Source organism: Necator americanus, chromosome V, assembly GCF_031761385.1.
Source record: "Necator americanus strain Aroian chromosome V, whole genome shotgun sequence".
NCBI classification, from domain to species: domain Eukaryota; kingdom Metazoa; phylum Nematoda; class Chromadorea; order Rhabditida; family Ancylostomatidae; genus Necator; species Necator americanus.
In genome coordinates, this window is record NC_087375.1 from 15,222,713 (window position 1) to 15,235,294 (window position 12,582).

General features: G+C 41.3%; 4 protein-coding genes across 5 annotated transcripts; 2 read left to right on the forward strand and 2 right to left on the reverse strand.

Moving 5' to 3' along the window:
• Positions 1 to 763: 763 nt before the first annotated feature.
• RB195_013954 (uncharacterized protein) lies at positions 764 to 12,545 on the reverse strand (the record flags this gene model as incomplete). Of its 2 annotated transcripts, XM_013444659.2 has the most annotated exons (8): positions 764 to 950; positions 1,381 to 1,460; positions 1,515 to 1,646; positions 1,739 to 1,820; positions 1,985 to 2,129; positions 4,064 to 4,279; positions 4,354 to 4,471; positions 10,193 to 10,345. In XM_013444659.2, 8 exons carry the CDS (start codon positions 10,343 to 10,345, stop codon positions 764 to 766), a joined length of 1,113 nt encoding a protein of 370 aa, XP_013300113.2. The 2 variants fall into 2 exon arrangements, with proteins under 2 accessions (XP_013300113.2, XP_064059885.1); XM_064204004.1 differs by lacking the exons at positions 764 to 950; positions 1,515 to 1,646; positions 1,739 to 1,820; ... (1 more) ...; positions 4,064 to 4,279; positions 4,354 to 4,471 and adding exons at positions 11,677 to 11,744; positions 12,542 to 12,545 and having other exon boundaries at positions 1,377 to 1,460; positions 10,193 to 10,348.
• Positions 5,377 to 6,029, forward strand: RB195_013955 (uncharacterized protein; the record flags this gene model as incomplete). The annotated part of the gene is made up of 2 exons (XM_064204005.1): positions 5,377 to 5,717; positions 5,873 to 6,029. The coding sequence occupies 2 exons, from the start codon at positions 5,377 to 5,379 to the stop codon at positions 6,027 to 6,029; spliced, it is 498 nt and encodes a 165-aa protein (XP_064059886.1).
• RB195_013956 (uncharacterized protein) lies at positions 7,213 to 7,539 on the forward strand (the record flags this gene model as incomplete). The annotated part of the gene is made up of 1 exon (XM_064204006.1): positions 7,213 to 7,539. One exon carries the CDS (start codon positions 7,213 to 7,215, stop codon positions 7,537 to 7,539), a length of 327 nt encoding a protein of 108 aa, XP_064059887.1.
• Positions 8,147 to 8,533, reverse strand: RB195_013957 (uncharacterized protein; the record flags this gene model as incomplete). Its single annotated transcript, XM_064204007.1, has 1 exon — positions 8,147 to 8,533. One exon carries the CDS (start codon positions 8,531 to 8,533, stop codon positions 8,147 to 8,149), a length of 387 nt encoding a protein of 128 aa, XP_064059888.1.
• Positions 12,546 to 12,582: the final 37 nt, after the last annotated feature.

Below are 12,582 nucleotides of genomic sequence, written 5' to 3' on the forward strand. Positions count from 1 at the left end.
CGAGACAAAAGGCAGTATTGTATTGTTCATCAATAAAGGCAGCGTACCACGAAATCAGCGTGGTTCGGAAAACTGATGAATTCCGGGAGAACATTACATCGTGGCCCTGCTCAGTTCCCCCTAATTGTTTTTAAAAAACCACCATGGGAAAAGGTATCCGTTTCTATGAGATAAGTTGGAACGCGCCACTCCGGTACACGCACCGAGAATCCAAGAGATCTTCTTAACAACTCATTTGTGTAAAAGCAATGAATAAGCCGCTGAGGACGCCGTTTTTCAGGAGTATTAGAAGAATTGACTGGGAAAACGGCCACTCTCATAATCTATACCCTGAACCCTAAGCTTTCCATCAGGTTTCCACAATACGTCAGTTTCGTGCACTTAAACTCCAACGCTTGCGTTGAAGATGGGTGGAGTATTCAATCGACTACAGAAAAAGGCTGGACTCTACTCAAGCACGAGCACCTAAGGACTATTCCATCAACTGCGCGCCGAAAAACAGTCTAATAACGTCTATGATTCTGCACTACCTAAAATAATCTACGAAAAGAAAGTTCCTAGAAACAGAATCCTATCTCATATTATCAGTATTATTACTTGAGGTTTTGAAACACTTTAAGCGATTGCAATACGCTAATTAAAAATATGCAGTGTCTCTAAATTCCATGTAAAACCCTTCTCCACAACGTTACTTATACGTATTCTTTTCAGAACATCAGTTTGGAATCTTCTACCATTCATCTTATATGTAGTGGGGTCAAAACTACATGAAGCACGGTGCTACGGTGTTACGTAAGCGACTGCGCTCGAAAGGACGCGATGAGGGACCAATCTTTGCTGCAGTTCGCCAAGGTCCCATCTCGATTCCAACCTCTTTTTTGAGCGCACCGCTTCGAGCACAGCCGTTTGCGCAACTGCACCGTGCTTCATATCGTTTTGACCCTACTGTACTAGACATTACCTAAAACTAGGAACACTTGTTAAAGACCGAGACGCTCCTATCAGGCATGTTGTGTAAGCTGAACAAAACGCGCTTTCCTCAAAGATTTAGTCTGTCAAGGACAGAATTTTCGTCGTTTTAAGGACTTCTACCGAATTCCGTTGCACACATCATCTACTGGAGACTTTCTTTTAGCAAAACGTTGGATATTAGATAGAACTGTCTTCTTGAATGTCATAAAACATGCACTACTGGGTGCGCAGATGAGAAACACCAAGTTGGATGATCCTGCTACTCAGTCAATATATCCCAATCACAACCCTGGATCACTTACACACCATTCTACTGCAAGGTATCTACATCGGTCTCTGGTTCATAAGATCAATCGCGGTCGGCCCTGTTCATATATGAGAACAAATGAAAATTGACGCAATACTTACCTAAGAATGACAAAAAAGGATAGAAATGACGCTGCTGGCATCATAACATTTGACAGAGTTACACTGTAGTGGTACACGTCCTTAAATAAAAGTTTTACTGCATTTGTCAAGTGCAAGGTAGTTGAAGATTTCACTTGTGAGTAAGGTAGTGCTGCATAGCTGGAAATGCTAGGAATAATTCCATTCATTTGAGCATTTATTACGGATATCGTAAATAGTACGAGAGTGTAGCAAGCCTTTGATAGTGGTTGTTTATCTTCTGTTATCTGCAACAACTTTTTGATTATGTCTTCATTCTTAAGATATTTGTTGAGTTTTGACCAAGATATGTTTTAACGGTGTGTGACTAATTAATAACCATTTCTTCAGTAGATGATGTTATTTCCAACGTCTCCGAACTCGTTCCCTGATCACTTTCTGTTGTTTCAAGCGGTGATTCCCTGAATTTCCAAATAATTCGGTTCATAATTAAAAATCTAGGAATTTCTACACATGTTTGTTGCTTTGTAAACGGAAACAGAAGAGAATTAAAAATTACAAATGACAGAAAAGAAGCCCACCAAACGTGGAACTGGCATGTTAAATATACCACAAAAATACTTGCTTTTTGTCGGCTATGCGAAATAAAATAATGAATGCAATAGTGGACATGCAGGTTGAAAAAAATATGATAGCAAAGAATGTGGCTGCAGTAAACCGTGGCTGAGAATAGTGTGGGACATCTCCTTCACATTCATATGTTGATGTGCCTGAAGACTTTCTATCGTGACTGCTACTCAATTAATCTATTGCACGTGTTAACGAATTTCCTGAGCAAAACAAAGTACACTACGGTACAGTACACCCTCTTTCACCAGGGGGATCTCAACGTTTACTCGCTATATATCACAAACCGAAGTAGCTGGTAGGGAAGAGATACGCTTTCGATTCAGTGAAAAAAAGACCTGCGAACAAGCCACTGACTGAACTTTTCGCAATCGCTTTCAACAGCACTGACCACTCCACATGCTCGACATACTGACTAATTCAAGGGAAATGGTGCAGTACGGTTCTCAACACAAGTGTATTTACTGCCATCTATGCTTACAAATAACTGACGTCTCGCAAGGGAATTTTACATGCAAGAAAGCATACCTTGACGATCTTTTTTGCTTACGCTCCAATTAAAACAAAAACAGGAATCCGAAGCATTCTACATGAACTTGGAGAAATCCTACAGAGAAGATTATACCTGACCACTATTGGCGATTTTAGCACCAACGGAACAACAACAGTAATATTAGGTTGAGTCATAAATAACTTCCGTTTTGTTTTGATACATCTATGGGGATGATTTATCGTGATTGTGAAGTCTTGAGCTTCTCTACTAACTTTCTCGTTGTTCGAAGTCTGAGGGTGACTTCATCGTCCCTCTGTTGGTTCTCTTTCAAGGCCACATCTCCAGGACGGAATTTAATAAACCAATTTTTAATCCCCGATCTGGTCACCACATTGCACAATTTCCTTCGCTATGCACACTGTACACTTTTTGAGCCGCAAAACTATTATCTTGTTTAAATTCCCAAAGCATTACATGGCGCAAGTGTATTTTTTGATTCTCAATTTTCAAGGTGAACAAAAAAAAAATTTAACGTTACTTGCACGACACTAGACTGCTGTCTAAAGATTAGTCGGAGCTCTGCCTGCGTAGCGATGACAAAAATCCCTTATTTCGGTAATCCCTTATACACGTAAAAAATAAAAATAAGTACCGTGAACCTGGGTGGAAGTTATTTAATCCTCAAGCTAATAGCTGATCCCGCACAGGTGGAAAAGAATCCTCCGAGACTTTTCCGATTATGAGACGAAGATGAGATTCTACAAAACGTACAGCGAAATGATAGGTGGGTGAAGAAGATCATCCTTAACTTCTATTCTGATTTTTTCGATAGCAAAGCTCATGTGCCTCCAAGCAAGCAGATGTGTCGAAAAAGAGATCCTGTTTTCCGAAGTCCAACAAGCGATCACATCTGTTTATAGTCGTACACATACAGGCGATAGTCGGAGCCAGTGCTCCAACCCGCTTTTATTATGGACGGTTGGCGGAGGAATCCTCATCACTTGAGCTGGACTCTTTCAGCCGGACCTCCTTCAACTGAGGAAAGTTCGGCTATAGCACCAATGATTTCAACTTTCTTCCATGGGCATTGGAAATTTTGCTGACCACAGCTACTTTGCTTTATTTTCAAGATAAAGATGTTAAACAGAGGATTTTCACGGACTTCCATTTATATTTCCATTTTTTGTTCCTATTTCCATGGATTTCAGGGCATTCGCTTGAGCTTAAAAGTCATAGAAGCTTTGAACAACCAAAGTTTCCATAATCGATACATTAAGATTCTTCTTGAATTATATAACAACCCCACAGCCAAAACTTCGGAGTTTCTGTACTTATTTTAAAATAACGACATTATCAGCCAGAAGAGGGACGGAATAATACAATCTCACCAATAAAGGACGAAAGGAAGACCGCTACCGTATGATCATATTTTTTCCTGGAGTACTCCAGAGAACGATATAAAACTATTCCTGCAGTTCGAAAAAAGACGAGCATGACCGGGACAAATGGAAATACTTGCATACTGCTTGCATCCGTTCCAGTAAACGAAAAATCAACTACCTGAAGTCCTGCGGATTCACGTACCTTGAATGAGAGCTAAGATGCTGGGAATCAGTGAAGAGAAGCCCATACCAACAAAATAAGCATTGAGATAAGAAGGATGGAATTTCGCCATGAAAGGCATAAATAGAACATTGGAGATGGCATCAACTACTGCAAGACCGAATAACAACGAGTAGAGAGCGACAGAGTAGCTTCTACTCCCAATAACAACAGTGTACTTCCAGAGGAACACCAGGCCTGAAATTTAAACAATTATACAAGTTGCTGCCGTAACCACGATGAATATTAATCATTATACCTTTCAATCTCACCTAGCTGGCAAACGCAAGCCATTATAAGAAAGAAGAGAATGAGTTTAATGTGCGGAATTTCAACAGACTTGCATCCCTTATGAACTATTGCATACATAACTGGAGCAATGCAGGCAATCTGAAAGAAAAACATTAAATGGGCGCACAATTTTAAAACGTCGACTACAATGTGCGACAATGCCGTCGGACCTTTTACCGCCTGGGACAATGTCCGACGTTGCGTGTTGTGGCACAGACTCATAAAAATAATTTATGAGTAAATATCAAATATTTAATGGTACAATATTAGTCCAACGGATTTCGCTCATTAGAGGGGACGATATGCGTCACCTCATAGAAAAAAGTCACGTACACCACTTGAGAGTCTTTCTGACAAACGGAGTATACGCGACCATCAGATTACTGAAATCTAAGAGTCCTTTCCTTTCGAATTTTGTTCCAGTCCTCTATAACCTAAGGCTCTATTGGGGAAGGACCCATCGTGCTTCGTAGGGAGCACGAAAATATCTATCCGGCTTCTGACCTTAATTTTTTACCATAGAAGCACAAACCACGGATCTCCTTCACTTTCACAATCACAGCCGGTTAGTCGCGAGGCTAGGTAACGCTTCCCCAGATGGCGGATAAAGGCTAATCGCAGACCAAGAGCGACTTTGTACCTGCCCTCAGACACAGGTAGATTCAGGGGATGAACTCCTTGTTTCTGCTGTCCTAGTATCGGCACATAATATTTCCGTATTCCGTATTATTCAAATAAGCTCCACCTGTCCACTTCGGGAGAACACAACTTTCTCCCAAAACGCATGTGACTAGAGGCTTGCAATCTGTCCATGAGTTTTTAATTTTTATGCCAAACGCAGCAATAGAAAAGTCTCCTGATTCCGGAAGAAAGTCCGGTACAGTAGCGCCAGGAAGGACGGGTTGCAGGAGTCATCTAGGCTACCGAAACGGAAAAGGACTAGGATGACGATCTGTACTTATAAGGCCCGTACGCTTGCATAGGATGGGGCCATTGAAGGTTTGATGATGCAAGCTAGGAGGTTTAAGTATGACGTCATGGAAATGACCGAGACGAGGCGACGCCACCTACTGAATGCCGTGTATGACACTGGAAAAGAACTGTTCCTAGGAACATGCGACAGTAGAGGAGTTGGTGTCCTCGTCAACACGAATATTGCAATAAACATCAACTCTTTCGAAAAACTTGCAACTCGAATCGGACGTTCACGGATGGGAAGAAGTGGTCCAACACCAGCTTTGACTGCCTTTGTCGCTGCCGCTAAACATCAAGCTACGAAGAAGAAATCAAAGCTTTCTATATGGACCTGGAGAAGTTCTACAGAGAAGATCATACCTTCTACAAGGTCATAATTGGTGATTTCAACGCCAAAATTGGCCACAGAAGAACTCCTGGAGAACTTCACTTCGGAACTCACGGCCTTCAATGCAATGAGCAGGGGAGAGGTTCTCCAAGTTCATCATGACGACTAAGACCATCCGTGGGAACTCGCAATTCCAGAAGCCCTCCTCTCTACCCTGGTCGTGGAAGTTACCCGATGGAGGGTATCATGATGAAATTGACCACATCATCGTCAGTAAAAGGTCTTGCCTGGGATGTCGCTGTTGTACCAAAGTTTTATACGAAATCGACTATCGCCTTCTTCTTCGACTGTTAGCTCTTCGCTTCGCTTGTCGGCTTTTGGAAAGATACCGTCATGGTCGACATCGAGGACGAATATGAACGGCTTGTAGAACATCTTCACGACTGTACGAGGAGGGCGAGGAGTTTCAAAACCCCCAAGCTGATACGTCTGCCGCACGAGTTGCAGGCAACCAAGAACTCACGTAGGAGCTCACAAGGCTTTGCAGAGGGGCGATAAAGGAAGACCTCAAAGAGAGAAGAGCAGAAGTTTTGGCTGAAGCGGCAGAGGCGCGACAGAGCATTCGCTACGCCCGTCGGAACTTCGCCAATCGTAAAACAATATTGCTGCTCTCCGAATCCCAAATGGAACAACTACAGCATCGAGAAGGGGTATTGTGAGGGTCATTCAAAACTTCTACGCAGATCTCTTCGACAGCCACGTCCACCTGCCTCCTCACCATCTGAGGAAAGATGGACATGTCATTCCAAAGGTTCTCCCTTCCTAAGTCCGACATGCCATCATATCGGTGAAGAATCGTACTTCACCCGGTCCTGACAGAATCAACCCTGAACATCTGAAGTACCTACTGCCAGTCCTCATCAACTCTAGCGATGCTCTTCAATTCTAATCTGTCGGTTGCAAGGTTCGTATGCAATGGAAAACCAGCAAAATAGTGCTGTTATATAAGAAGGGAGACCCCACGAGACATCGGCAATTATCGCTATCCGGTAATCCTAAAGAGGATAGAAAGAACATCAGATGAAGGACAGCCATGCAAGAAAGCAGGGTTTCGAAAACGGTTCAGTACGACTGACCACATACACACGGTTTCACAACTCACAGAAATATCGCGAGAGTACAAGTTGCCGCTGTGTCTCACATCATCGATTTGAAGAAAGCCTTTGATACAGTTGAGACCGAAGCAGACATGAGGGACAACCAACGCGTCCCCACTGCATACATAAAGATACTTCGTGAGTATTATAGCAACTTCACGACCAAAATTCTCCCATTCTACAATAATGTCATAATCGAAGAAAGGGGTTCGTCAGATTGACACAATTCCACGCAAAATATTCAGTGCCACTCTCGAGAACGCGATGCCAGGGTTGGAATGGGATAAGATGGGAGTGAAAGTTGACACCGGCATTTACACCATCTTTGTTTCGCTGACTACATCGTTCTTATAACAGCAAGCTTCAATCAGACGGAACAGATGCTGGCCGAATTTGATGAAACGTGTAAAAAGATCGGTCTTCAGCTGAATCTGCAAAATCTGCTGAATCTGTTTATGCGTAGCGGATGGGTCCCGGATGCTACCTTCACACCCAACGGAACGAACATATCCGAATGCACCAGCTACGCTTATCTGGGTCGGGAATTGAACATGATGAACGAGCTGACCAAGCTGGGCAAAAGGAAACGAGCGGCTTGGGGAGCATTCAAGAACATGGGGAATGTAGTGAAGAGAACTAAGAACATCCGGGTCTGTGCTCACCTAATCAACAACACAGTACTTCCTGCTTTCACCTATGCTACATAAACCTGGGCACTTCGCAAGCAGGAAGAAACTGCGGTGAGCGTCATTGAACGCTCAACCGAGAGTGATGCTATGAGTATCCTTCTTCACGCAAGTGAGGGACGGGATTCGAGGTTCTGCCCTACGTCAACCATCGAGGATCACAGACGCCGCCGCATTTTCCAGGTAGAGCAAAATAAGGAGAGGTGGACACGTGATGCGCCTCAACTACAACCGTTGGACCATGGCCGTGAGCGACTGGGTTCCACGCAATATTAGGCGCAATGCAGGAGGACCGCCGAGCCGATAGTCAAACTTCTTCACTAAGTCGTTGAAATAAAAATTCGATGCTCTTCGTGTCCCTGACGAAAGGAGAAACCATTGGGCGACTCCACCATGCGATCGGGACAAATAAAAGGAAGACCGGCTCCCACTCTATCAGTTCGAAGAACAACGGGAGTCAAGGTGACCAAGGTGATCAAGGAGTAATAAAAATAGGATCAGTAGACCAGCAGTGGCGAAGCATTGGGAACCACACAATTATATATGCAAACAGAAGCCTATGAAGTGTTTGAGTTTATCCACGGTAATCTCTCTCCAATCTTTGTTCTCCTTTATCATCTTCTGACGTCTATACCTGTTCGTCTCTATTATTATGAGGTTTAGCAGGCAGAAATGTCCAAAGATCCAAATTTAGCAGGCAGAAATGGCTATCGAATACTGTCGATAGCCATCTCTGCCTGCTAAACTTGGACCTTTGGACATCTATAGGAGGGCCGCATTCCATGTCGAAAGTAAATCTGTCGTGGATGACGACATCTTCAGGCCACGTTTCTTCTTCATCGTGGTCACTCTCATCATGATTATTCTCATTCTCGGATGAGTCTGATTCCACAGGCAAAATCAAGTTTTGAACAGCAGCTTCGTCATATGCAAAAGGTTCTGCTTCATCGCTTTCAGTCAGTAACTCATCGAAACTCCTATTCAATTCAGCAAAGTCGTCGTTAGATTCATTCATTATTGGGTGGAAAATTGAGTGCTGATCTTGAAATCCTCTGGCTATTTAATGTTATCAGACTATGTGGTCTTGAATAACGTCAAACATTCCATACACACCAATAACTTTCAAGTTTCCATATCTTTTTACTCTGCCAAAAACGTTATAAAATCTTCAACTAGGTTCTCATTACAGTATTAATAACTTTTTTATTTAAAACGTTACCATTTTTGAAAAGTTAAAATTGAATTTTTGAAAAAAGAAAAAAAAACCCATGATATCATCTTTCCTTGCTTTTCGAAAAAAAATTTAGAGGGGCGAGGGGAGGCGAGCGTAGTAACCAAGACTTTTAACCCTCTGGAGCCTTAAAATTAGTAGCAGAGTAATTCAGAGAAAATAACGACAGAGTCTTGACATATGCAAAAAAATTATCCTCTACAGCTATTGTAAACGCCGAATGCGCACTTTTCACTAGCGATTTATCCCAACGATGGTAATTTGAGAGCACTATACTCGTATATTATGAGGAATATCCCTGAAATATTCCACATCTATAATTAAAATCCAATGTACAGAGGCGTCGAATTCAGCGAGCTGCAGTGCTTCTACGAATTTAGTTCACAAGCAACAAGCTCTAGTTTGCGTTTCTTTTTTTTTTTCTTTTTTTTTGACATGTATGCATTCATGACATAACATTCACAGAAAGAAATAGTTCAGAAAAATCAAAAATCAGAAAAAATAAATGAGAAAGTCCCATCCCTTAAATCCCCGCCAGTTCGATTAGTTCACTAGTAACTCTTCTCATGCGTGAGATAAACGTTTTGTTCTACATAAAGTATTGTGGGAAAGGATTTCCTCTATCAGAAATCTGATTTTCCGTGTTGAGGAGCTGACTATTTTTATTCTAAAGGCTAAGTGGAAAAAGATAGTTTTTTTTTTAAACCAAAATCCCCCTCCCCCCAGTTCCTTATCTATATTTCCAGAGAAAAGAAACTTCTAGGATTCAAGAGTTCTATGGAGTAAATATTTTCTTACAAATAGCCATAAACTAAATACTATTCCATGAATCACACGTTCTACACAGATCGCTCTTTTCTGAAAGCATCGGGTCCGAGCAACATACCTGAGCTTGTTTTCATTTTTTGGGATAACAAGCGGTCAACAACTCTAACATCCATTTCACCAGTTATGTTCCGATGCATAACATTTGCAAATGTCTGCCGATTTTAAAAAACTGGATATCACAACTATTCGAAGGTACAAGATATCAAAAAAAAAAAAAAAAAGTTATGGAGGGATTCTGCAAGTCATCCTCAGTAAGGTCTGCAAAGGACGTCGCACATTGGGTCACAAAAAAACTCTCATAAAGTGGATCTCAACTGCATATCTTGGTCCCACTGCAATCTGCATCTGTTGTGGGTGAAAGTAAAGCACACAGCATGTAATAAGAGGCCTACTACAACTAGACGTTTTACGAATCACTTTTTTAACGGAGCTACCGAGGAGAGTCCTATTCACAAATGTTAAGTCAGTGATAGGTTTATTATTACAACCATGTCAAATCTATCTGTCATGTTAAATCAGTGGAACAAAGTGGTTTGTTTGTACAAGTGACAAAATTAGACATAGTACTTGTCTCAATAACGAAACACATATTTTGAGCTCTGATAGAAATTTCACCTGCACTACTACTGAGAGAAAGCTGGGCAAGTTCCAGCCTTCCGGCAGCTCCGATGTAAGCATTGGCAGTTGCATCCATACAGAATTTGTGCCAATCCATGTACATGAGCCGAATATTACAACTAGCACAAGAATAAATCTCGAAGTACCCATTACCTGAAATGACCAAAGGAAAGAGATCTTAGGTACAAAATCTTCGAAACACAGTGTATCCTTTAACGAAGCAGTATCATTATGGTATATGGTGCACCATGCTATTAACACGGCTTCGTGGAAGGCTACGACGCCGAAATATAGGGCGCAATAAACATGGTTATGAATCTGTCTTATTTAGCACAGGGCTTTGCAACGTCTGCGAAAGACGGCCGGCTGAGCACCTTCCGTGACAACTCTACTCTCCGTTTTCACGCGTACGAGCCTAGATAAACAAGAAGAAAAAAGTGCGATGAACAATAACAGATCGAAAGTATGTTAACATTATACGCACGGCGTATAATGTTAACATACTTTCGATCTGTTATTGTTACTTGTTATTGTTACTTCTTATGGAAATTGATGATTTTTTTATTCAAAGCAGACCGCGCAAGCTACAAATTCTTGGGCAAACAGTAATAGACTGGACGGGACCGTTGTAATACTGAGAATAACGCCTTGACAATATAATACAGAACTGAAAAACAGCTGCTCATAGAACAGGGTTGTTCTTCAGGCTGAGCCTGGAATGCAAAGAGAGCCAAAATAATACACAAATCAACACAAATCTTCCTCTAATATTATTTTTAAAAATGTTAATAATGGTATTATACGTTTGACGCTTTGATTTCAAGTAGTTTCGGAGATGAGTTATGTGGTAGTTCTCCACTAGAAGCGAACAGTTCAATAATTTAAATAGTCAAATAGCAGAGATAGACGAAAGATTCGCCACGAATGTTAGCATTTGTCCTAGCTCTCAGTTACAACATAAAGTTACGGAAACTAAGGCAAAACAATGAAAGGCAGATACAGAACTGCTGAAGAAAGACTCTACGGGGAAAGCGGCAAAACAAATAGGTGACTAGATCCATAGTTGACTCAATGCAGGTATTTCTGCAGTGAGCAGCAAGAGAGATGGCTAGCGAACAAATAATGTATACACATGATAAGCCATTCGGATAGTGCGCTACAGTCTCAAATTTGCATTCTTACGTGGTTACTCTGCCATGGAAGGCGAGTCACCTCAAAAGTTTCCATGCAACGAGCTGCAAATTTTAGGTTTAGAGTTACTACCGTTATGGGTAATTCATCATACTAAGGCACGAGTTAGCCACTAAACAATACTTTCCCGCTGACAGTATTTGACACTATTACCTCGTCTGCACAGAAATTTTTTCTTGGTGACAGTATATCACATTATTACCTTGTGTGAATGCAGTTTAAATGCTGAATCCTGTCAATCGCTTGATAAGGAAAGACACTCAACGAAAGTTAATGGTTCATCACGAAACTTCACAACGTCTCCTCTTTAATCTGATACGAATTCCAAGAGTAAGTTGTATTATAGGCATTGATAATTCTGAAAGATCATGATTATCTCGGGTCTTCTCATCCCATAGTCCTAGAATGGTTGTCTGCACCTTCTATAATAAAAGTACACATTGAACTAACATTATTTCACCGGCATTAGATAGAAATGAAGGGAATGATTCGTTCACATCGGATTTTTGTTGATTCAGAATTGTCTACACTTCATAGTTGAGAAAGACATGAATCACTGGTTTGTTCACTTCTGCTGTAAAGAAGCAGAACAAGGAAAAAGGGTGCTCAGATTGGTAACAAATGAGACAGAAGAAACGGAATAACGAATCGCTCAATGAGTAGGTACTAAAAGAATAACAGAGCTGGGAACTGCGTTTGGTTGTATGAGGTAGAATACTAGCACTTGGTCCAACAATTAATACACATTAAAGACATATTTCATTGTACTTGAACAATAACAACTACTAAAATATGGACAGATTTGCTGCACTTTTTATTGGGAAGACATAAAATCACATTTCTGCTAAATACCACGAAAAACTCTATGAGAATGCTTCGTGACATTACTTTGGGGAGACAAGCACGATCTTATTTCTATGCGATGTTTGGTGCTCCAAAAAACAGTAAGGTGGTGATTGTGCTAATCCGAAGGACAACATTGCAAAGAAGGTTGAAGAGGGTACTGCTGAGAGATATATAATATAATATAGTATTCTCGCAAAGAAAATGCTTGACCTGCAGCGGAAGCGTCTCAGTCGCTCGATAAAGCACAAACATTAGCTAATACAAGAAAAAAAAGTAGAATAAACGAAGAGAACAAATGCGACCAAGAACCCATACTCGATCTTCTGAGTAAACGGACGCAGCCCATTCAG